We start from the raw sequence: 23,351 nt of genomic DNA, 5'->3' as shown, positions 1-23,351 counted from the left end.
CCATTTGATAGTCACTAAGCAAAAACCATCAGAATGTCAGGGGTCATTAGAGAAAGGAGGGCATGTACCTGCCGAATGGACAGGGCCCTTTAAAACCACATTTTTCAGAAGAACCTGTCTTTTGCATACTTCCTTAAAACTCATCACTTCCATGAAGAGCAGCCTGATTAAGCATTATCCTAAAGCTGCACTAATCTTACTACACAAGCTGGGTTATATATTGATGCAAATTCAAGGTAAAGCTCAACATAAGCTACTCAGCCATTGATTGTCAGAGCTTTCTGGTCAAATCCCTCACTTACAGATGAAGAAACTAGGGCCCAGAGAGAGTGAGAACTGACTTAATCTAAGGTCACAGAGCCAGTCAGTGGCAAAGCCAGGCTCAAAATGCAGATCTCTAGAGCTCCCTCCTGTTTCCTTATGTTTTTCCTTTGAAAACTATCATGTTGCCTTATCTCTTCTATGTTGATTAGGATAGAGGACAAAGATGTATTTTCCTCACTTTATAGATTAGCAACTAGAATCTGTGCCAGAGCATGGCAAAATTGTAGAGTAGGCTAAGCTCCCAGCCTTCCAGACCTGCCTTCTTTTCCCTCTGTAGTGAGGTTCCTCACTTTCCTCTATCAAGGGTCCAATAAATGTCCTCAAACTCTCTTCCCTTTCCTGTTTCTCCTCCTAAGAAAATCTGTTCTTAGGGAAACGAGCTGAAACTTATTAAGGTATAAATAACTAATAATAGCTTAAATAGTGTTGTCCCTCTCAAGGGAATATGCATTTTTAAAAATCTGGATCAAATGATATAATGAATATACAAGTGTTGTGTAAACTATAGGGTGCTTTGTGAAATATAATGTGTTGTTATCACTGGTTTAGTAGGGAGTCTTAAGCCAGAAGTAATCATGCTCCCGTGATGGAATTTCTGGCATCAGTGATTCAGTGGGAAAGATGTTTGGGGGGGTCGTGAGGTCTTACCTAAACTCCTGAAATCATACAACATAATTAGCTACTTAGAAAAGCACTATGACAGCGTTCAGAAAGACTTGGGTTCAAAGCCCACCTCCCTCAGTCACTAGTTAATAACAGCCAGCATTTATATAGAAGTGCTTTATATACATTATCTCATTTGATTCTGACAACAACCCTTGAGACGGTTGTTGTTGGTATCTCCAATTTCCTAATGAGAAAACTCAGCAGAGAGAAGTGGTGTCCAAGGCTGGTTTCATGAAGCCCTGAGCTCAGGGCTTCTACACTGCAGCTCCGGTGCTCAGTGCACTGAGTGGTCTATAACTTGACCAGTTTTGTGACTATGGGCACAGGACTAGGCCAGTCTTAGACATTTAGCAAAATACTGTTAAGGGATTTTGCATGATACCAATGCTATTTTTAAAAAGGGAGGACAAGAATTTTGAGCGGCAGGCCCCAAGTTACCGAGTAAGCTGGTGGCTAGGGTTATGCTTAGAGTCAAGCCACCAGGAGGTGGTAGGTGAGTAGCGTGTCATTATCTGTTAGGTCTGGAGATGAATCTTAGAATTTTAACTCTGCCAGAACCAGTCCCTGAGAGGGTGAGAGCAGAGTGCAGGTGGTTTTTTGGAGAGGAGGCAAAAGAGTTTGCTGAACTCCTAGAGCTGTGACCTTTGGCTTCTACTCTTCTCTTTTGCAATCCCACCAAGTGTGCTGATGTGTGGGACGTCAAAGAACACCTGGTTTCTCTGGATTGAGATTGCTCGGACTTGTATAAAGCAGGACTCTAAGCTTCCAACTAGGTCGGTTCATCCTAGGATGCACATGATCCTGGGCTTGCACGGGGGCTGGATTCTGAGAAGGGCGGTCAGGGGTGGGAACTGATACCTACATCAAATGCCAAGAAAGGATGCCCTAAAGCCTATGAAATACTGGAAGAAACCATGCTACCCCTGGGTTTCTAGTAGTCAAGTGTTGGGTCACTTCCATACCTCATCAACTAAAAGGGCTCTTCAACTGCCACAAGAGAAAACTCTCAAGGAGGTCCAAGGGAATTTCAGTCCCTCAGACAGAGGGCACAAAAAGGCATCTCATTTCCCTATTCTGAGGGAAAGATTTAACCAGGAAAGATCAGAATCCATTTCAATGCTTGTTCCCTCTGCCAAAAGCGCAACTGGATCCCAGTCAACAATGCTAGACATGCATGGACAATAGGGGATCTGAACAGGGCTGGGTCAGGCTGATGAAGTGAACTCATAGATTGTTGAGCTGGAGGCCAATGGCCAACACTGCTTGGCTGCTCCCAACATTCTCAAGGTTTGGGGCTAGTGCCCATTTGAAGTGTGACCTCTTGTCAAAGAGACTAGAAAGATTCTGGCAAGGGTAGGAGATTGGAGGAGATGGCTGCTGAGAGGTCATTCCAGCTCTTAGGATGCCATGGTTCTTAATGAGCAAGATGACCGTGACAAGAAGGTACAAGGACAGATGGGGCTCATGCTGCAATAAAAAGGCTAGACTGCCAGAAAAGGCTGCAGACTCTTACTCCTCTCAGAAAGCTAGGGTTCAAATGGCGTCTTCTCCTGAGCTTGATATTTATTACAGGGCTTGGGTAAACAGTCAGAAGGAATGCAGAGATGGCAACATCTACTTTGCATGTAAGAACCTTTCATCAGAAGAGGTCCAACCTGACAGGGTTTTTTCCTTGCCCTGACCATGGAGACAGGGACCCCTTTAACTTACAGACTCAAGTGAGTCTTGAGATAGGGGGACAGGTGAGTCATGGAGAAAGAAGCTTTGGCCTAAGATTCCTTCTATTTTCCCTTGAAGTACAAGGGCTCTCCATTCTTTCCTCAGGGGGATGCTCTAGTCACTTTGTGAGATTCTTTGGATTGTGAAGGGTCCAAACAAAATGACAGCATTTGATAAGTAATTTTTTTTTAAATTTCAGTTTCAGTTGTCAGCGCCTATAGAAAGCATGCCATTCCAGCAAACGTCCCAGAACTTTCATGAATAACCTAGGTGCAGGAGAACAATGAGGGCAAAGACACAATGCCCTCTTTGTGTCTGATGGTTGGGTTCCTTGAGCCAAAAATCTCCTGAAACTCCCTGAAGATAACATGAGCATTTATTCCCATGACAGCGCCTCTGTGACTTCCAATAACCTAGCTATCCACATCTGCTCCCCTCCCAGAAAGCGCTCAGGCAAGAAAAACAGTGTGCGTCACTAGTGTTCAGATGGCAGCTGCCAGAGATGCTGAGACAACTGTACAGCCTGGGCCTGTTTAGAGAGTTGGGATGAAAGTAGTGGTAAGGGTGAGGGGCAGTGAAGAGGAAGAGTTGGCAAACACCAAGACTACCAGAGAATTCAGGGGGTAAGGGAGTATGGACATCAAGGAAATAAACCCAGTGATGTTTCTTAACCCAAGCTGAGGGCTGTTTGTACTCCTTCATTAGGGATCAAAGATTCTGATCATAATCTCATTAAGTTAGGGTTCTAGCTGCTTAGTAGGGGCTTATGTCTTGGGAGTTTATAAGGAGAAACCAACTATCTCCAGGTTCCCCTTTTGCTTCAGTGAAAGCAAGGCTCTCTGTGGCAGTTAAAAGTATTGGAGATTAAGAGGAAAAAATTCTGTTCCAAATGAAGTAGGCCCAAGGAAGGATTGAGAACTAAATGAGGGAGATCAACCCAGGCTGGTGTGGCACAAGGGGTTTTCTAAGCTCTGTACACCTGCCCTTCCCCTCATAATCTTGGTTGCCTAGGGAGTCATTTTGCCACTCCAAGTAGTCTGTCAGGCCCAGGGGGTCTTTCCAGCCAAGAGTTCTACAAATAAGTTGGATCTTAGCCTTGTACCTTTCCAGGGAGCAGCATGTTCCAAAAAGAACAAAGTTCATTTCAGTAAAGGCAGGAGTAGTTTTGTTTTTTAATATCAATTATAGGAATATAAGACCCTTCCCAAAACCACTTCTCTTTCTGATCTGTACTGGATTAAGCCCTGGAAACCTGAGACCACACCTTCCCACTTCCTGTAGCTGGCCAGAGCCCAACATCTGCACACCCAGATTCTTTGAGCTCTGGCTCAAAGTCAGCCTGTACAGATGGATGGCCTCATTTAAGTTTTGAGGTCTCCAGCATCCTGACTCTCGATGACAAAGTGGGAAAACTCTTTTTAGGATCTAGGAGTGGTTTGTACCCCTGGCATCTTCCCCCCAACCCCTTCTTTTATAAATGACTAGGCTATGGATTTCCTCCTGATAGAGCTCTTTTAATGTTTGCTCTGAACTTCATGCTGGTGGCGTAGAGATGTTGTGCTTTTGATTTAGTTACCTTAGTTAAAGGGAGCAGAACGCATTAGGCACAGAGGGCAGGAAGGGGCATTAGCATACAATCATACTTGAGAGGCTTGGACTCCCAGAAACAAAGAATTTCAGAGTTGGAAGGGCCTTCAGTTGCTAGTCCAATTCATACCGAAAAGATTCTTCATGGCTTTCAAAACTAAATTCAAAGCACTTACCCAGATGGAGAAGCCAGAAGCGTCTCTTTCTTACAGGGTTTCCAAAAATCTTGCAAAGGGTATATGACCTCTTTCTTTCTAATTCTGGGCATAAAATGGGAGTGGGAGACACAGACCTCAAAACAGGGGCATGATCTAACTCCTGCTGGAAGTATCTTTACAATCAGAGGCTACTGAACTGGGTGGGACAATCAGGAAACAAATCTCCTGCTGGGGTGTAATGTCTGAAGCCTGCTTCTCTGGAGCTGACCTATTCCCTAGATGTTAAATTGGCTTAGAGCCTCATCCAAAGTAAAGGACATACTTGTGTATGTAGCTGGTAGGGGGAGGAGGAGGGGATGGGACAGGAATTGGTAGGGAAAGGCAGAGTTCTCCTATTTAATCAAGACAATAGGAAAACATTTTAGTAGATAATTAATCATAACTTCTTAGTTGATGCACAGCTGCAGTGGCCACTGAACAAGAGAAGTGGTAAGGGCCTAAAACTGTTGGCTTCAACTTAACATGGAAACTCTCTATGGGAGTACAAACTCTATCCGGATCTTCCAAAAAGGTTGTTGGCATATTAACTCTTTTTCTAGGAAAATGAATAGAAGCTAGAGGGAAGGTTACTAGGCAATAACAAAGAATGGCTACTCTGGAGAGATTAGGTAAGCAAGAATTTTTAGATTTTCTGCATCAAATTAGGTTTAGATCATTAAATTCTACCCTATTTCTGGAGGTGGGTTTGTTTACAGCTAGTAATTTTCCTGGATCCTTTGCAATTCCCCCTATTCATCTGCTCTTGGGAGGGGCAGAATAGGTTGAACCAAGGAAAGAAAAGGTCTCTGGACTTGAGGACCTTTGGGACCTTAGTCTGTGCCATACTTCAGATCTACAAAAGTGGGAACAGAGCCAAAGGCAGGTTTTCTTTTCCATCCCCAAGATGTGTTGGGTCAAAATCATGGCTCCACTAGAAGGCCATGTGTGTGGCAAGATTGGCTCTTAGGGGAGAAATTAGGTTACTCACTGTCTTGGGGACAATCTGTTTTTTCGGCTGCCCAATCTTGAATGGAATCCTACAAGAGATAAAGAAACAAGTTATAGGAGACAGAACGTACTACTGTAAGGAAGGGGATAAAATGTATTGTTGAAATCTGGGTAACTCTTTTATAATGCAAGGAGAATTGGATTTAGAATCAGAGGATATGGGTTTGAATATAGGCTCTGCCGCTAGCCGTGTGACCATAAACAAATCAAATATACTTCTGCAAACTTCAGTTTCCAACCTATTTGTAAAATGAAGGGTTGGGATAGAGTTAAAATCTCTTCTAGTTCTAAATACCCTGACCCTATTTCAGGAGTATAAAGAAAGAGGGCAGGTAGATTACCACCTGAGATGTTATTCCCAACTCGGATCCTTGTGGCTACTTACAGTTAGGCTTAGTTTCAGGGCAATGATCTTCTAAACAGTGCTTTTTCAAGTCCAGGTTCTTGAGAGCATTCTCCTGTCCCTATCTTTGCTGATAGTCACTGTGGTATTAATAAATATAAATGTTTCATGAAGAATGAAACTGTTATGAGTCCCCATATGAGAACTTTCAAAGACAGTAGCTTTGGGCTAGCAGTCATCATATTTAAAAATCCTTATATTACTGAAAAGACAAATAAACCCATATTGACTATCTTCTCTGCTAGTTGCCTGATGACTCTAATGCATCTGTGGATTTAAAGTGTTCTTTTTCCTGGTTGGACAGAGATGAAAGATTTCAGGTACACTTGGAAGATTGGTTAAGCTAAGTGCTCAAAATAGAATCTGAGATTCAATTTCAAATCTGTCTTTAAGTCAAATCAACAAGCATCCTTTAAGGTGCTTACTATGTGTCAAGCATTATAGATACAAATAAAATCACTGTCCTCAAGGAGCTTACACACTAATGGGAGAAGACAACTTCTGACACATAAAAGGGAGCTGAAAAATAGGGAGGAGGGTGCAAGATAGGTATTCACTTGGGGACCTGGTGGTGAAGTCTGGAAAGTCACCAGCAGAACTGGGAGAGGAGTGAAGGATGGCTGCTCCTGTGTCCTTTTTCAAAATGGAGCTCACCAATGAGAGAAAGGGGCTGCAGGAGAGGAAGTATGTTCTAGGGGCCTGTTTTGGCCCTACTATGAAGTTCTATACCTCAGGTTCTCAACCTGAAAACAGGGAATATTCCTACTGAGGAGTGGCATGGTATAGTCAGTGGAAGAATACCAAATTATGAGTCAAATTAACCCTTTCAAAGACTCAGTTTTTTCTCACTTGTAAGAAGAGGACCCTAATATCTACCTTGATTATCTCACAGAGATGTTAGGAGGAGCAAATCAGATAGGATGTGAAAGTACTTTGAAAATTGTGAAGTGTTATATAATGGAAGACATTATTATTATTATTATTCATGTATACATATTCTACATATATATTATTTGTATATTCTACACACACACACACACACACACATAAATTCACATATACACACATATCACACCAGACGGACAAGAGAATCAGTGCAAAAGTTAGAACTCAGGCTCAGACTGGGAGGCAAAAGACACTTCCTGGTAGAATTGTTGAAACTGTAGATATGTCTTAACATCAGATAGAGTAGGGAGTCACTGGGATCAGCCCTAATAGATGAGCAAATTCAAGACAGCCCTGGAGGCATGAGAATGAACTAATGACTTCTTACCACTCAGTTCCACTCAGCTTTACTGAGTATACACTTCCTCTAATGCAAACTTCTTGCTTCAACTATTGCAACTTATCTGTTCACTCACTGCTCCTACCACCCCCCTCATACTTCTTTTTCCTCTGTACCTAGTTCTATTTGGTCCAAACTGACCAACATTGCTTCTAAACCCAACAGTGTAATTAACCACCGATAATAACCCCAGACGTCGATCCGGTGGAGAGGTTGGGCCGGCCTGAGTCACAGCGGTTAAATTTAATTTCTGGAGGACATCCTGTTTATTGTTAACCCAGCCCAGTAATTTGGGAGGGTTAACCCTTTGGGGACTGGCTGGTCCTGGCAGCAGTCAAAATTCACGTGGCTTCTATAAACAAATAATTCTCAACTGTATAATTACTGAGGAAAAGATCAGGCTGAGGGATAAAGAAGGGAAGAGAATTCGAACCTGCTTCCCTTTCTCAGCCTGGAAAGGAGGCACAATAGCTAGGTGAGAAAATCCCGAGACTCTTCTCTAAGTCACAGCTATTCTTCCTAAAGGGTGAGGCTTAAAGTCCACATACTGGTTTTTGGATAGCTGGCAACTACCTTTAAAGCTATCTTTAAGGTCCCTTCTGTGACAGTGTAAATAAGGTCCTCAGAGTGGCATCATTATGAGATCAGCCATTGTTTTCCTTGAGACCTATGGTGTGAAAGGAATGCCATGCTAGCAATCAAAAGATCTGGGTTGTAGTCCCTAGCTCTGAGTGACCCCTGGCACTACTCTTCATCTCTTTGAAATCTAGTTTCCTTATCTGTTTAAAACAAAATGAGGGGCTGGGGCAGGAACTGAACTAGGTTTTGTGTAGACTCTCTATATAATCTTAATCAATTGGAGGACCTAGCAGAGGAGTGAGACAAGAAGTAAAGCTGAGCCATTGAATTTCAATGTGGTTTTCAAATGGGTTTGTACTTAAGAGATGCAATGCTCCTGACAAGGGACTGATAAATTAGGGATCTGGGTTCTACTCTTTATCATCTCTATCTGGATTAGAATTATAATCATAAAAGTTTTAAAGTTTAGAAGGACATCTGGAGAACATCTAGTCTGATTGCTTTATTTCAGAAATGAGAAAACAGTCCTAGAGGTTAAATGATTTGTCTAAGGCACACTGGCAAAGTGACTAGAATCCAAGTCTCCTAGACTGGAAAGCTTAAATGATTTGGATTCTGACTTAAAATGTATTTGTCACTATTAAAAAAAAAACAGAGGAGGAAAAGTCACCTAGTCAAATACTTAACATGAAGATTTGGAGGGGAGTGAAGGTTACCATGGTAGAAAGCACTGCTGAAAGCGATCATCAACCCAAGGGATGAGATTTCTTGGTAGCAGGGATGTTGCAGGGTGTGATATCTCCGGGTAAAGGAAAAAAGACCAGAATTTCAGGCCTTTATGTCATACCTGCATTAATTGCAATAGCCTGATTGGTCTCCCTGATCTTGTTTTTGTATTCCTAATGATCCTGCTCCATGGCTATCATATTAAAAATCCTAAAAAAACTACCTGTGTCATACCACTCCCCTGCCCAGAAAATGGTCTTCCACTGCAGGCAGGAAAAAGTCCACTCCATTCTCCTTAAATTGTCATTTAAAGTTTCAATAGTCTGAGTAGGGTTCCTAACATGAAGTATCATCTCTGGCTACAGTGGACAGGCCTGGCAGGGATCAGATTTAAGAAAGAGTGAGGTGCTGCAGAAAAAGCCCTGGCTTATGAGTCAGGAAACCTGGGTTCGAGACCTGGCTTGCTACTGCCTCACTATGACTTTGGGCACATCTAATGAGTGGCAGTAAATTACCTCTATTGCTCAGCTGATATTCTTTGATTCTGGTTACTAGCCTACTTCTCACTGTTCTTCAGTGAAAAAGCTTATGTTCTAGTCATGCTGATCCAGTTACTCACAGGAACCTCCTGCTCCCTCAGAATGCCTTCCCATCTCTTTTCTGTCTGCCCCAAATCCATGCTGCAAAATCTCTTTCAAGTCCCAATTCTCTTATCACATCAACCTCAGTGATTCCCTCCCTCCTTTTACTCCTAACAACTGCCTATACTACTCACCTGGCATTTCTCACATGACTTGCTTGGTTTGGGATGTATACACATCTCATCTTCTTAACTATGAGACTGTAAGTACCTCAAGGGCAGGAATCAGGTATTATGCTTGTTTTTATTTTCCAGAGTCTCATATAGTGCTGGGTACATGCTGAGTAGCCATTCCAAAAAAAAATGTTAAGTGAATGAGATTCTCCACAGGAACTACTTATGTAGTTCCATAAGTAATTCTGTGCTAGTGAAGAACTGTGGCCCCCAGCTAAGGTGAAAATGATGTGACATCATTGTATTTGGAGTCTTTATTCAAATAAAAGAGAAGCAGGAGCAACAATTACTCTGAAAGGACGGTTCTCTCGGGATCTGAAGACCAAGCACTCGGCTGCTACTCAGGGCAGGGGGGTAGCTTTCAGTTTGAAAAATGAGAGCTGGTGAGATCATCAGAGTAGGACAAGAGAAAGCACAGAAAAAGATCCAAGAGAGGAAATATCAAATAAGGGGAACATTCTTGGTTCATTCAGAAGCTGCCAAACAGAAGATATACTCATACTGTTATAGGATTGGCTTGAAAATGAGAATATATGCCTTAGTGCAGAAAAACTGGAAATCTTTTACTAGAGAAATTGAGATAAAGACCCCACTGGCAGTAGTGGTAGTGTATCAAAAGGAGGAAAGAGGAGAGAACTATAGATTCAATATAACTTTCTATAATTTCCTCAATCTATCTCTGTGGTTTCCATGGTGTTTGAAGTACAGTTGTGACTCTGCTCCCCTGTGGGAATACAGTCTTCCTGATGAAAAACAGCTGCTCTGGAAAAAGTGTGGCTGGGGTGACAAACATTCCAGGATTCTGGGAAGAATGACCATGCCTGACACAGCTAGAACACACAGAACTTATATGCCCATGGTAAGCCTTGAAGGAACACTTGTTCCAGTGTATGAAGGAGCTCACAGCAATTCAAAGGGACATTATTCATCCTCACGGCATTCAAGGAAAGCAGAAAAGGCACATGGATTTAATTACATTTTAAATCTAATTACATTTAAATGTAATGGACAAGCATTGGGAATTGTTTTTTATAGTCCCGCCTTTAAGAAGTTTATACTCTACTTGGCTTTTCCTCTTCATATTACAGAAGAGGAAACAAAGGCTCAGGAAGAGGACACAGCTTGCTATTCCCTAGAGAACTTCATTGGACTGAGAGAAATCAAGAGCTCACAGATGAGTTTGGACTGAAATTCTCTAGCCTGCCTTGCTCTCCAGTTCATAAATATGGGTTCCAGAGTGCAGGAACAGTTACCCAACACAGGGAAAAACATTTTTCACAACTATTCCTTACATCCCCACCCCCTTACCTAAAACAAAACCAAAAAAGCCAACTTCTATGTGTGCAAGGAGGGAGAAGGAAAAAAGAGATTCTATTTTCTTTCAAAACAAAGAAAAGTCAACAGGATGTTCCCCAAAGCTACAAATATACTTTTTCAAACAGTAAATATCTTTATTAGCAGCATGATGCCAGTTGGCTAATTTTGTCTGTCTCAGTAAAACCTTTCCAAAAAAACTGCTCTTGTGTAATGTCTATTTACAAAAACAGCTCTTCTGCATTTTCAACTTGTGGGGTTTCTCAATCTTTCTGTTGGCCCCCTCCTCTTTCTTCTCTACTGCAGAAGCAAGGACAAGAGAGATGTTCAGACAGTATAGCGTTCCCTGATTTCAAGCTGATTTCTTAACACATATTTTCTTTGGAAAATTCTCCTTTCTCTTATTCAAGTGTATTAATAAGTTAGTTAAATCTTTACTACCTATCTTCTCTTGGCTTCTATTGGCTTTTGTTGGACACTGAGCATGAAGTGTGTCTAAGTTGGTCTGGGAGTGAGGAGTGCTCTAAAATTATTTTTCATAAAGAAGTAGATGATTCCGTCTATCTCATCCTATGAACTTTTGCTGTCCTCGACTGGATACATGATCCAATTTGACTCCTGATGAGTAGGGGACTAGAACTGAGCAAACAGCATGAGGCAGTCCATAATGGCTGAAGACTGGTTATTCCAGGGGAATGATCAAGAAAGTAGGTAAGAAGTAAGTTGCAGAATTAGGTTTTTGCTGCTTGGACAGGATTTCTACCCCTTCTTCTACCCAACTCCATCAATGCCCTTCCCTGTTTTTGCCAAAACAAAATTAATAAACCTCCAGGTCACTCTTATCTTTAGGTTTACTATCTATCTCTGGTCCATAACTTACTCTACCAGAGATACTTTCCCATTGGCATATAGATAGGAGAAAAAACAAACAACTTCTCCAGTAGCCTTAGGGTTACTTAAAAGGTGAGACAGCTAGAACCAGGGTAATAGCTACCTATTGGGTTGCAGCTTTCCTATTTGAAAGCACCTGCTGGCCAGACTGCCCAAGAAACAAGAAAAGTTCAGTCCCTCAGTCAGAAAAGTTTTGATAGGAATTAAGACGGTATCATGGCTCTGTGTCAGTGTCCATGGCAACAGTAGCTACAGCCCACCTCAGCTCCCTTCCCCCAAACAACCACCAGTCTGATGTATACCCATTGCAAAAGGGAACATTAGCAGAATTCACCAAATGGAGGTAGAATATGTACATGTTTAAAACTCAAGTATCAGGCTTTTGTGACTGGTCTCTTTGTGACTTGACATACAGCATTATTTGATTCAGAACAGTCATTCTGCTCAAAATCTTTCTTTTCTAAGTTGACCAGACTAGAAATAATAGCCAGAATCAATATCTCCATGATCATGGTTGACATGTACATAGCACTTTTGGGATTGCAAAGCACTTTATGGATGCTACCTATTTTGACTGCCACAACAATCCAATCAAGTCATCAAATCAGCACTACAGATATTAGTTCCATTTTACAGATGAGGAAGCTGAAGCTCTTAAGAACATACAACTCTTTTCACTATATCACACAGCCTAGAGCTGGAAGAAGCCTTAATAATCATCTAATGCAGGATCCTTAATCTTTTTGTGTTATAGTTTCTTTTAGCAATCTGGTGAAATTCACTAAGCCCTTCTAAGAGTATAGTTTTAAATGCATAAAATCAAATACATAGGATGACAAAAGAAATCAATTTATATTGAAACTGTTATTAAAAAAGGACTCCAGATTAAGAGCCCTTGATCTAACCCAACTTGTCCTGCCCTTTCTCTGATGGGGGAGGGGGAGGGGCTTTGGGCGGTGCCATGGTTGCTTTAAATGAATATGTATAAGCTTGATGGGGTGATCTCCATATAAGGCCATGGGGTGATCACCATATAAGGCCATAAATGTAAGACTGCGATGTGATTGGCTCGGACTCGCTATATATTTTCTCGTGTGAGAGGGCTCTCTCTCTCTCTCCGCCATGTAACTGTTGAAGAATAAACCACCCCGCTTCACTCCTCCGCCTTCTGCCTGGTGTTTTTCCCCGTGAGGGGCCGGGTGACGACCGAAGACCCGGGATGGGTAAGTGAGAGGGCCGTGGGGCTAGTCGTCTAGATCTGTTGTGAGGGCAAATGCCCGCAACAGATTTTGGCGCCCAACGTGGGGCTGACCCTTCGGGACGACTAGCTGGCGGATGGCCTGCTGGACGCAGCTGGTCTGCTCCAGTCGCCAGACAGCCTCGAGGCCACTGTAGCCTCGGGAAGAGGATAGGATGGGAACAGGGCATAGTATCCCTGTATTTAGGCCGGAGGAGAAGGGGGTGATAGCGGCGCAACTTTATAAGCTCTGCGCCCAAAGGGGGGCAAAAATCCCCATTAAGACCTGTAGGGAGTTTATAGATAAGATCTGGGACATATGCCCTTGGGTCAGGCATGTCGGCATACAGGCCGATAGATGGAGAGTTGTGGGACAGCAGATGGCAGCTTTTGAGAATGGCTGCCCTGGTTCGCTGACACCCACTGATTTTTCGGTCTTTAAGATAGTGGACGCGGCATTGAATCCTTCCCCGATTGCCGCTTCCCGGTCCTTGGCCACACAGGTGGGCTCCTCATTAGCCGGGTCAGATTTAGAGTTAGGAAAAGGGAAGAATAAGGAATTGAAGGACCCAGGGGGCTTCGGTCAATATCCGTGGGAGGACTTAAGAGCTGTGGTAATGAATCAGGCGGCGGATAGTTCCGCTAGCAGTTCAGAAGGGGAAGATGAAGGTAAAAGGAGTGGGCGCCAAGATGGCGCCCAGGGATCGAGGGAGAGAAGAAGGACCCGGAAGGACACTCCCTCATGTTGGGAGAGGAGGGAGAGACGGGAGAACAAAGGGGAAACGGATGCAGGGGGCGTGCTCCCCGCTTCCGCGCCCTTTACCTCCGCCTTGCCACCAAGCACCTCCTGTTTGCCAGGCAATTACTGTCCTGCCCCGTCTTTCGCTGCTAGTTCCGCATATGTCGCCCCTCCCTGCCCTCCGCCCCCGCCTCCTCATTATGAGAAAAGGCGAGAGGCGAATATTTGTGAGGGAGAGGGGTTAATAAGGCGGAGCCTCCGTGTGGCGGCGGAGGCGGGCGCGGAGGTGGACTTCGCCTCTTGGGATGTCTATCCCATTTTGACTGATCCCCTTACGGGTCAGCGTACTCATTCTCCCATCCCATATAAGACACTGAAAGAGTTCAAAGAGGCGGTGACTAAGTATGGCCCTTCTTCACCTTATGTTAGGAGGCTACTTATGAACCTAGTGACTGCTCACCCCTGGACCCCGGGGGATTTTGACGAGCTAGCTATGTCCTGTCTAGACCCTGCTATGCATCTTGCCCTCCAGGCACAAGTGAAGAGGGAGGCCCGGCATTTGGCCCGACTTAGACCCGGCAGGGCCCCTCAAGACACTGAGCACTTAATTTGTGGCACTGGCCATTTTTCCAACCCGGCCGTGCAGGCAGCCTATGGGCAGTTAGAATTAGATGATGTCAAGGCCGCACACATAGCGGCCTGGGAGAAGGTTTCCGCCAAGGGTATGACAGGGGGCCCTAAATTAGTTGGCCTGAAACAAAGACCTGATCAGACCCCCCCTTTCCTTTGTTAACCAAGTTCAGGAGACGGTCCATAGGACCCTAGGCAGCGGCCCTGGAATGGACATACTCATTAAGCAGTTGGTTAAGGAAGGCTTGCGCTCCAGGGAGGCAGCTGCGGTGGCATCCTTGCCAATCGAAGGGGGTCCAGTTCTGTCCATGTACCATTTCCCCACCCCATGACCCCGCCCAACAGCATGGCCATGGGGCGCAAATCCAAACAAGCGCCCCCCTCCCCACAGAGCAACCACAAATCAAAAGGGTTTGCAGTGACCCCAGGATCTTCATAATGAAGATGACGCGAGTTTATATCGGAGGTAACAGTGGACATAAGAGGTTTAGCATCTTGGCAAGTCCAGTTGGTTGCCACACCCGCAGTAACATTACCAGAAGGGATAGGAGGGGAAAAGGTAAAAAACGGGTGCACAGGGACAGCTGCGGGTGACTGGCACTCCGTCCAGGGCCAAAAGTCCTTGTGGCGGGAGGGCCGACAGTGAGGCTGGGCGCTGGGCTGGGGCCGCCACTCCCCTCCACCCTCTCCACAAAGGAGACCACTGTTATCCTTCGCTCTAATCATTGTGCGGGCCGGCCAAAGTCCTCTTCCAAAGTTCTTCATCTTTGAGGAGGCTGGAATGGAGGTCCAAAGAGCTTAAATGACTTGTTCAACTACTCAGTGGAAGACCTGGGCTCCCTGAAACCCAGTCTGAAGCTTTATCTGCAGCGCCAAAAGTGAGTTAGGTTCAAGACACAGGGGATTATCAACAGGTCAACAAGTTCTTACCATGGGTCTGCCATAGCGCAGATTGTCTTGTTTCACAGATAAAATACTTGTCTCAGAATTCACTATTGCCTCGACCAAGCTAACAGGTTTGAAACAGAATGGAGATTTCTTCCTAGGTAATCAGGTTCATTTAATTCACATTATAACAAGGCACTGTGCTACACATAGGGGAGAGGAAAGATACAAAGATGACAAAGATAGCACCTGCCCTCATAGAGAGCACAGTTTAGTAGGTAAAAAAAAGCACACACACATACACATAAGGAGAAAAACAACACAACTCTGTCTGAAGGAGGCTCACAGGAAGTTTGAGGAAAGGCAGCACCTGAGCTGGTCCTTGAAGAGGCGAAGGATAATAAGTCAGACTGTAGGATAATGAGTACAAATGCCTAGAGGTGACAGAGCACTCTAAGAAGTCCAGTTTGGTCACGTAAAGTATGTGACATGGAGTAGCCTGAAATAAAGATGGAAAGGTAGGCTAGCATCAGACTATGAAGGATCCTGAATGGCAGGCTATGAAGGCTATATTATATTTAGTAGTCAACAGGGTGGCTACTAAAATAGACTAAAGCAAGGGGGTAATGAGGGCCTAAACTAAAGTGGTGACAGTGGGAAGTACTGGAGAGGGATTGCAGAGAGAAACAACAGGACCTGGCAACTATGTTAGGAGTGAGGGAGCACTCACTCAAAGAGGACTTGGAGGTTCTGAGTCTGGGTGACTGGGAGGATGAATAATGCTGAATGCACCAGAGAAGCTGGAAGAAAGGGCAGAGCAGATGAACAATGAACTCAGTTTTGGACAGGTTGAGTATGGGGTAACATTCAGCTGAGGATATTCAACAGGAAGTTAGAAATAAGGGACTGGAACTCAGGGAAAAGGTCAGAGGTAAAGCTAGAGCTTTCTGAGTCATCTTCATAGAGTTGGGCACTGAAGCTATAGGAGTACATACATGGCTTTGTCAAAAGAGACACTATACAGAAAAAAGCCAATGACAAAACGTCTGCTGCTGAAATTACCAAGTGAGAAAGCCAAGAAGTGAAGAAAATTAAGGAAGATGAAGAAGGTAGATCACCAAAAAAAAGGCAATTTGTGTTTTGTTGTAGTTGTCTTGAGAGAGTGATAGGTATTATGGGGTAGTGAAGAAGTATAAAACATACAGCCTAAAAAACTCCCAAGTGTGGCTGAACCAGATGTAATTAGGAAATAATTAACAAAATAAATAAAAATAAATAAAATAGATAATTTTACATTTTGAAATTAGGTCAATGGGTGACCCCCAAAGATCCTTATGTGTGTTTTAGGGGCACCCCCATTTCTATTGGGGTTTGACACCACTGGTGTAGTGGATACAGTTCTTGTTTTGGAGTCAGGAAGGCCTCGGTTCAAATACTCTCAGACACTAGTAGCTGTGTGACCCTAGGCAAGTCACCTAACCTCTTTGGGCCTGTTTCCTCATCAGCAAAATGAAGGGGTTTGAGTCAATGACCTCTCAGGTTGCTTCCAGCCCTAAATCTATGATCCTATGATTTTATAGATATGATCACACTTATTCTCACAACTCTGGGATAGAGTATGTGTGGGGGTAATAATCTTTTATAGAGAAATTTACTCTACAGAAGGGGAAACTGAAGTAGAAATGTCAAGTCAATAGTTGAGTAAGGGATCAGATCTAGCTGTCTCAACTCCTTTTATGGTCTAAGGACTCCAGAAAGAACCATGCAGCTTTTAGTCCTGGTACCATGATCTGTTCTTGCTCCTCTCAACTAGGTGGTGTCCCCAGTGCCATGAGCAGAGGTAGGAACAGAGGATGGGCTTCAACTGTACAGCCAGTTTTGGAAGCACATTTGTGGCACATGCTGTAGGTACAACACTTTTACCTTATCTCTGATTCTGAAAATCACGTTTGGTTCTGCTAGGGATGACCTATGGGACCTGAAGTCAGCTCAGAGTGCTAAGAGTCAAATCTGCACTGGCCACGGGAGGCTGGAGCTTTCTTCAAGGTGATTGTTTAGTTGCAATAAACAAAACATTCTGGCCAAGAATGTTGCTTCAGTGAAACTGGAAGACAGTCATCAGGGATGGTGTTGCCAAAGCTGTGCTTGACCAGTTTCCAAACCCACAGTACAGGTTTCCATAAACAACATGGATATAACCTCTTGGGTGCCGGTTCTTTCTTCTCTCCATCATTATATATTAAAAAAAAAAATAAAAATAATTCCCCCTGCCACCATATGTTCATTTAGTTGATGCCAAAGGAGAGCTATAGTCTAGACAAGCCTTCTAAGTGGTCTACCTATTTCCACTCACTCAATATAATCCATCGTACACATACTCCCAGATTATGCGCAGAAAAGCAATTAGTTTGTCTCACATTATCCCATCCTAAAAAACCTTCAATGGCATTCCAACATCTATAGGATGAAGTCCTAAAGAATCCTGGCATTTGAGAACTTTGATAATCTGACCCCAATGTTATCTTCCACTACTTCATTCAAACTGTTCTCTGCTCATGTTTGACTGCAGAGGCTATGCAGTAGAGCAGAAAGGCTACTGGATTTGGAATCAGAGGAATTAGGTTCACATCCTTGCTCTGTTACTTACTACCTGTGTGACCTGGGGCAGACATTTATATAAAACTTTTTAAGGTATGAAAAATACACTACCAACATTATTTCTTTTGATCTTCACAATAATCCTATGAGATAAGTAAGTACTGGCATTACTCCATCAGGAAACTGAGGCTCAGAGAGATTACTATGACTTGATTATGGTGATATAACTAATAAATAGAGGAGGCAGGATTTGAACACACGTCTCAAGTGATAGCAACTTTAGTGTTGTTTGCTTTATAACATACTGCCTCTCCATATGGCTTGAGCAGAGAGAAATATGAGTAAGGTAGCAAGTCATTTAATTTCTCTGAATGTCAGACGGAAACTGGAATAAGGTAGAAGTCACTGGACTGTGTATGTCATTTTTCTTATCTGTAAAGTGAGGAGATAAGAACAGGTGATCTCCAATGTTTCTTACAATTCTAAAAATAATTCCTCACTCTCCCTGATATTCCTGGTTTCACCTGCCAGAATGTCCTTCCTTCACCTCTCTCCTTACATAAATACTTGTTGTTCAAAGTCATTTCAGTCATGTCTGACTCTTTGTGACCCATTTGGGGTTTTCTTGGCAAAGATACTAGAGTGGTTTGCCATTTCTTTCTCCAGCTCATTTTTATAGGTGAGGAACTGAGGCAAACAAGGTTAAATGACTTGCCCAGGGTCACACAGCTAGTAAATGTCTGAGGCTGGATTTGAACTCAAGAAGAGAAGACTTCCTGACTCTAGGACCAGCACTCTATCTACTTTGAAGTTAGTTAGATTAGACAAATTGGCTGGAGAGGCATCATGGTACAATGGGAAGTGCTGGATTTAGATGCAGGGGACATGAGTTTGAATTATAGCTCTCTTACTTATAGGGAGATAGATTTAGATCTGGAAGGGATCCCAGAAACCATCTAGTCTGAACTCATTTTACAGATGAAGAATGGAGGCCCAGAGAGAGGCAGTGAGGTGGCACAGCAGATAGAGTGCTGGGTCTGGAATAAGTCAATAACCACTTATTAAGGCTTACTACACACCAAGTACTGTGTTAAGTGGCTAGGGATACAAAGAAAGCAAAAGACAGTCTCTGTCCTCAAGGAGCTCACAATCAGGAAAACCTGGGTTTGAATCTAGTCTCACACTTAATAGTGGGTAAAACAGTGGGTAAATCACTTAACCTTTGTCTGCCTCAGTTTCCTCAATTGTAAAATGAGGATAATACTAGCACTGTCTTCACAGGGTTATTGTGAGGATCAAATAAGATTATATTTGTAAAGTGCTTTTAAGCTTTGGACCTTCAAATAATGTTTATTGATTCCTGATTAACAGTAGGATTAAAATATTTTGGTTCTCCTCCCTCCCCCCATTCACTCCAGGGCCATAACCTAGAAAATGTCCTTTCACCTTTGGTTACAAATGAAGCAGAAAAGACTACACTATATTGGGATTCATAGGTGGGGAGACCAGACCAAAGGTCAGAGATACTGCTGCAAAAATTACTTGGATATGGACAAAGCTGTACTCTTCCCTACTTTAACTTCCCAAATAGTAATAGTATTCATCATTTATTAACATTTATTGTGAACCAGATGGGTCCATGCCATAGCAGTATGTTTTAGAATGAGAGATTCAGAACCTTATGAAAGGACTTTAGGTCATCTAGCCCATTTCATCTCTGGCAAATCAACATGGAATCAGTGCATGGAATTGCAGAATATAAATGTTGGAAGGGAGCTCAGAATTCACTTAATCTAATACATACCTGAGCAAGAACCATCTCTATAACATTCCTGGCAAGTGGCCCTCCATTATCCTCTAGAAAAATGACTACTTCCTGAGGGAATACCCATTAAGCTGAAATTTGCCTCTGCAACTCCCATCCACTGATTGTAGTTCTACAATCTGGTGCCAAATAAAACTAGTCTAACATTTTCCACAACACAGCCTTCCAAAAACCTATCATGTTCCCTCTAAGTCTTCTCCAGGTTAAACATACCCAGTGTCTTTCACTGGACCCTATATATATATGGCATGGTCCTGAGTCTCTTCAGTGTCCTGGTCACTCTTCTCTAGGTGCTCCCCAGATCATTAATGTCCTTCCAAAAACGTGGCACTCAGAAACTAACATAATACTTCAGATGTGTTCTGAGAAGCACAGAAAATAGCAGGATGATAACCTCCCTTGTTCTGCATCCTATACTTCAATTAATTTGGCCTAGGATCACATTAGCTTTGTTGGCAGGCACATCACACTGAACATACAGTCCTACTAAAAACTCTCTTTTTCACACAAACTTTTTAAGCCACCCCTTCCACCCCTTGAACTTGTTCACTCAAGTTTTTAACCCAAATAAGGAACTTCATATTTATTCCTACTAAATTTCTGTAGTTCATTTTTCGACCTTGATGCAGTCTTTCTGGATCTTGATTGTGTCATCTAACATATTAGCCATCCCTCCCACTTTTGTGTCATCTTGAAACTTGCTAAGCATACCATTTCTGTCTTCATCTTCACCATTGATAAAAACACTGAACACAAAGGCCAAGCTCAGAGCTCTGAGTCACCCTCGTAGAGCCCTCCCCTCCAGGCTGACACCAAACCATTAATGACTATTCTTTGGGTCAAGTAGCTCACTCACGTCTACATTCACCTAATCACAACTATCATCCAGGCCACAGCTTTCCATCTGGTCTACAAGATATCAGGGGAAACTTGCCAAATGCCTTGCTGAAAATCTAGGTATATTTATGTCTACAGCATTCTATTCATCTACCTGTCTAGCAGCTCTGTCAAAAGGAAGTACAGCAGGTCTGATTGAGATCACGATAGTAAAAGGCAGAATGTGATAAATGCCATAAGAGATGGGCTAAACGCCATAGGAGGAGTTCAGAGAAGGGCGAGATCACATTTACCGAGAGGAGAATAAAGGAAAAGCTTCATGATATAGGTACCGTTTGACTCTTTATCACAAGATGAGAGAACAAGCAGTTCCATTGGGCAAATGCTGGGTATTAGGTCACACGATGGTACCTGTAAAACATCTTTTGAACCTAAGCTTGGGGGCAAGGGGTACATGCCTATACTCTTAATTTTTCCCAGTCTTATGGCAGAGCCATATCAAAAGAGCTAATAATAGCTAGTAATTACATAACACTGTTTGCTAACTGATTTACATAAACTATTCTGTTTGATCTTCACAACAACCCTGTGAGGAGGGTTCTATTATTATCTCCATTTTACAGATGAGAAAACTGAGGCTGACAGGTTAAGTGACTTGCCCAGAGTCATACAGCTAAGTATCTAAATCAGGATTTAGACCCAGATATTCATAATTCCAAATCCAGCACTTTATCCATTGTGCTACCTAGCTGCCTAAGGTGACTGAGCCTTAGCTCTTAGACATGAATGTTTGGTATTGAGATTTCTCCCTTTTGGGGCGGCCAGGTAGCACAGCGAGTAAGACCACCGACTCCAGTGTCAGAACGACCTGGAGATTGAATCCTGGGCTCCGACACTTAGCACCCACCCAGAAACACCTGGCTGTGTAACCTTGAGCAAGTTACTTAACCCTGATTGCTTAATATATTAAAAAAAAAAAGAGATTTCTCCCTTTTTTTTAATCAATCTGTCATTTTAAAAAGGCAGATATGGAAAAAGCCACTAGTAATCACCAGTGTTAGAATTAACTTAATCAAATTATATTCCTATAAGAAACTAAAAGCATGCAGATATCGTCTTGTTTATTCTCACAAACTGCACATGTGGCGGAGTCAGTCAATCAATAAATATTTATTAAGTGCTAACTATGTGCCAGGTACTGTGGTAAGTGCTGGCAGAAAGGCAAAAAACAGTCTGAAACAGAAACTGAGCGTAAAGTCAGGTTGACTTGGCCAAGGACCCACAATTAGCAACTAAACCAGGGCTTGAGCTCATGCCTCCTACTTCCCAGAGTAGTACTTCATTCACACTACACTAATACTTTCTTTTGAGTTCGCCTTCCAGGGCATACATAAACCTTTGTACAGGACAAATCCAACAGTTTCTCCTCCGAGATTTCTTTTTCCTCATCTTATCTGTGATCTTTAAGGTTTTAGAGAAGGGTGTAATGGTAAACTCAATAACAAATTATTAATTAATTAATTCTACTCAATTTTAACTCACTCCTTAGGGAAGAAGGTATTTACTCTGTACCAGAGACAAGAAAGTGGAGAGATGAAGAATCTGGTTTGGGGTTACATGGTTGAATAAAAGAGTGGAGACTTAAGTTCCCAGTGTCTTCCTCTTAGCCATCCTGGGCCATCCTGATTAGAAAGGGATGGTCTTTGAAGGAGGGTACACACCAACTAAACAAACAAGGGGGGTAGGCAGGTCGCCTGCTCAGAGGAAGTTGGGAACAAGGGCCATTAGATCGTTATGCAAAACCCAGTGTGCAAAGGGCACTAATGTTAGAAATTTTTCAGCATGACATTTTGAAAGCACAGCCTGGCCCAGAACAATGGTTTCCCTTAGGGAGCCATGCTCAGAATGCCCTGTGTCTCACTCACCAATAGTTGGCACATCCCCTGAGCTTGGTGAACTTGACCCTGGGCTAATGCCTCCCATGGTGACTGTACGTCACTCTGGCCATTTTTCCTACCCCTGGAATTCTAGGCTTTGGTGAATGAAGAGATTGATTCCAGGAGCAGGAAAACAGTTCCATGTATGAATCAGATAGACCAAACTCTGGTTCCCTGTGCCAGCCATTGAGCCAGGAACTGAATGTGATTGTATGCCTGGTCACCAGAGCTGTTCCCCTTTCAGAGGGAAAGGGTCAAGGTCCACGCAAGAGATGACGTGGGCTAAGTCTAAAGGGAAGAGAGACAAATCTCAGCTTTGGGAGACAAAGTGCCCTCTTTAGCAGTCTTATAAGGCAGAGTACAAGTGGTGGCTCGAAAATGTGGTAGTACAGGCCTATGACAGCATTCTTTTCAGTTCCTACAGTAGCACTTACTCACAGACTGTCCTCTTCTAAAAGACCTCAGAAACCTGGGACTTCAACCTCACTTTTACAGAATATTCTCAGTGAGAAAGATAAAAACAATTTTCTTGATAACTTCCCCAGAGAACCTCTCACTAAGCAATCATCTCCCAGGCTGAGAAGTAAGGATGAGTTCTGTTTGATTTGTAAATTATACTCTGAACACTACAAGGTAAATGGCCCTTTTGGTTTTCACCTTGAGAAATCACGTGCTACGCAGGAATGAATCTAGCCATAGGAAGAAGAGGAGCAGGTTACACTCTAAGAAAATGATTCGCCTGAAGAATATCCCTGTGCTATCACTATCTCTCTGACTGGCAGGCAGAAGGGCCTCTGTGATTTGGTTCTAACAGTCCTGGAACATTAACTTTTCTAGGTAAAGGCCTGCAATTGGCCTCTAGCAGGAAAGGACATTAGAGAAAGGAGCAATTCCTGGAGGGGCTTATTAGATTATTGCTTGGGGCTCTACCTAATCTGCTGGGGACTGTCAGTTCAATATTTGCACATAAATCTTAACACAGCAAGGAGAAAGGGAATCAGAAGTGGTTTGAATTTCCTACTACAAATCTGTTCCTGATGTTTATTGGCATATCAACTGCTTCTAGGCAGAGTTCAGTCTCAAATGCCTAGGCAGAAAAATAATCTACAAAATGCCCTTAAAAGAATGTATCTTCAAACCTCTCTATGGC

General features: G+C 43.0%; 1 protein-coding gene and 1 long non-coding RNA gene across 6 annotated transcripts in view; one reads left to right on the top strand and one right to left on the bottom strand.

The window, feature by feature from the left end:
* Window positions 1–23,351, bottom strand: part of BIN3 (bridging integrator 3) — a 227,159-nt gene that overhangs the window by 21,026 nt on the left and 182,782 nt on the right. For all 4 annotated transcript variants that reach the window (XM_069075674.1, XM_069075673.1, XM_069075676.1 and 1 more), the window contains one exon: window positions 5,482–5,530. In XM_069075674.1, coding sequence (XP_068931775.1) covers window positions 5,482–5,530 — 49 coding nt within the window. The remainder of the gene's footprint in view (window positions 1–5,481; window positions 5,531–23,351) is intronic.
* LOC138152034 (uncharacterized) overlaps window positions 12,501–23,351 on the top strand; it is a 41,798-nt gene continuing 30,947 nt past the window's right edge. For both annotated transcript variants that reach the window (XR_011166007.1, XR_011166006.1), the window contains exon 1: window positions 12,501–12,736. This is a non-coding gene — a long non-coding RNA (uncharacterized lncRNA). The remainder of the gene's footprint in view (window positions 12,737–23,351) is intronic.

This window comes from Petaurus breviceps, unplaced genomic scaffold, assembly GCF_028583685.1.
Source record: "Petaurus breviceps papuanus isolate PSGF00001 unplaced genomic scaffold, PetGlider_PUasm1.0 90919, whole genome shotgun sequence".
Classification (NCBI taxonomy): domain Eukaryota; kingdom Metazoa; phylum Chordata; class Mammalia; order Diprotodontia; family Petauridae; genus Petaurus; species Petaurus breviceps.
The sequence above is the reverse complement of the archived record's forward strand: the minus strand, read 5'-3'. Positions and strand labels throughout refer to the sequence as shown.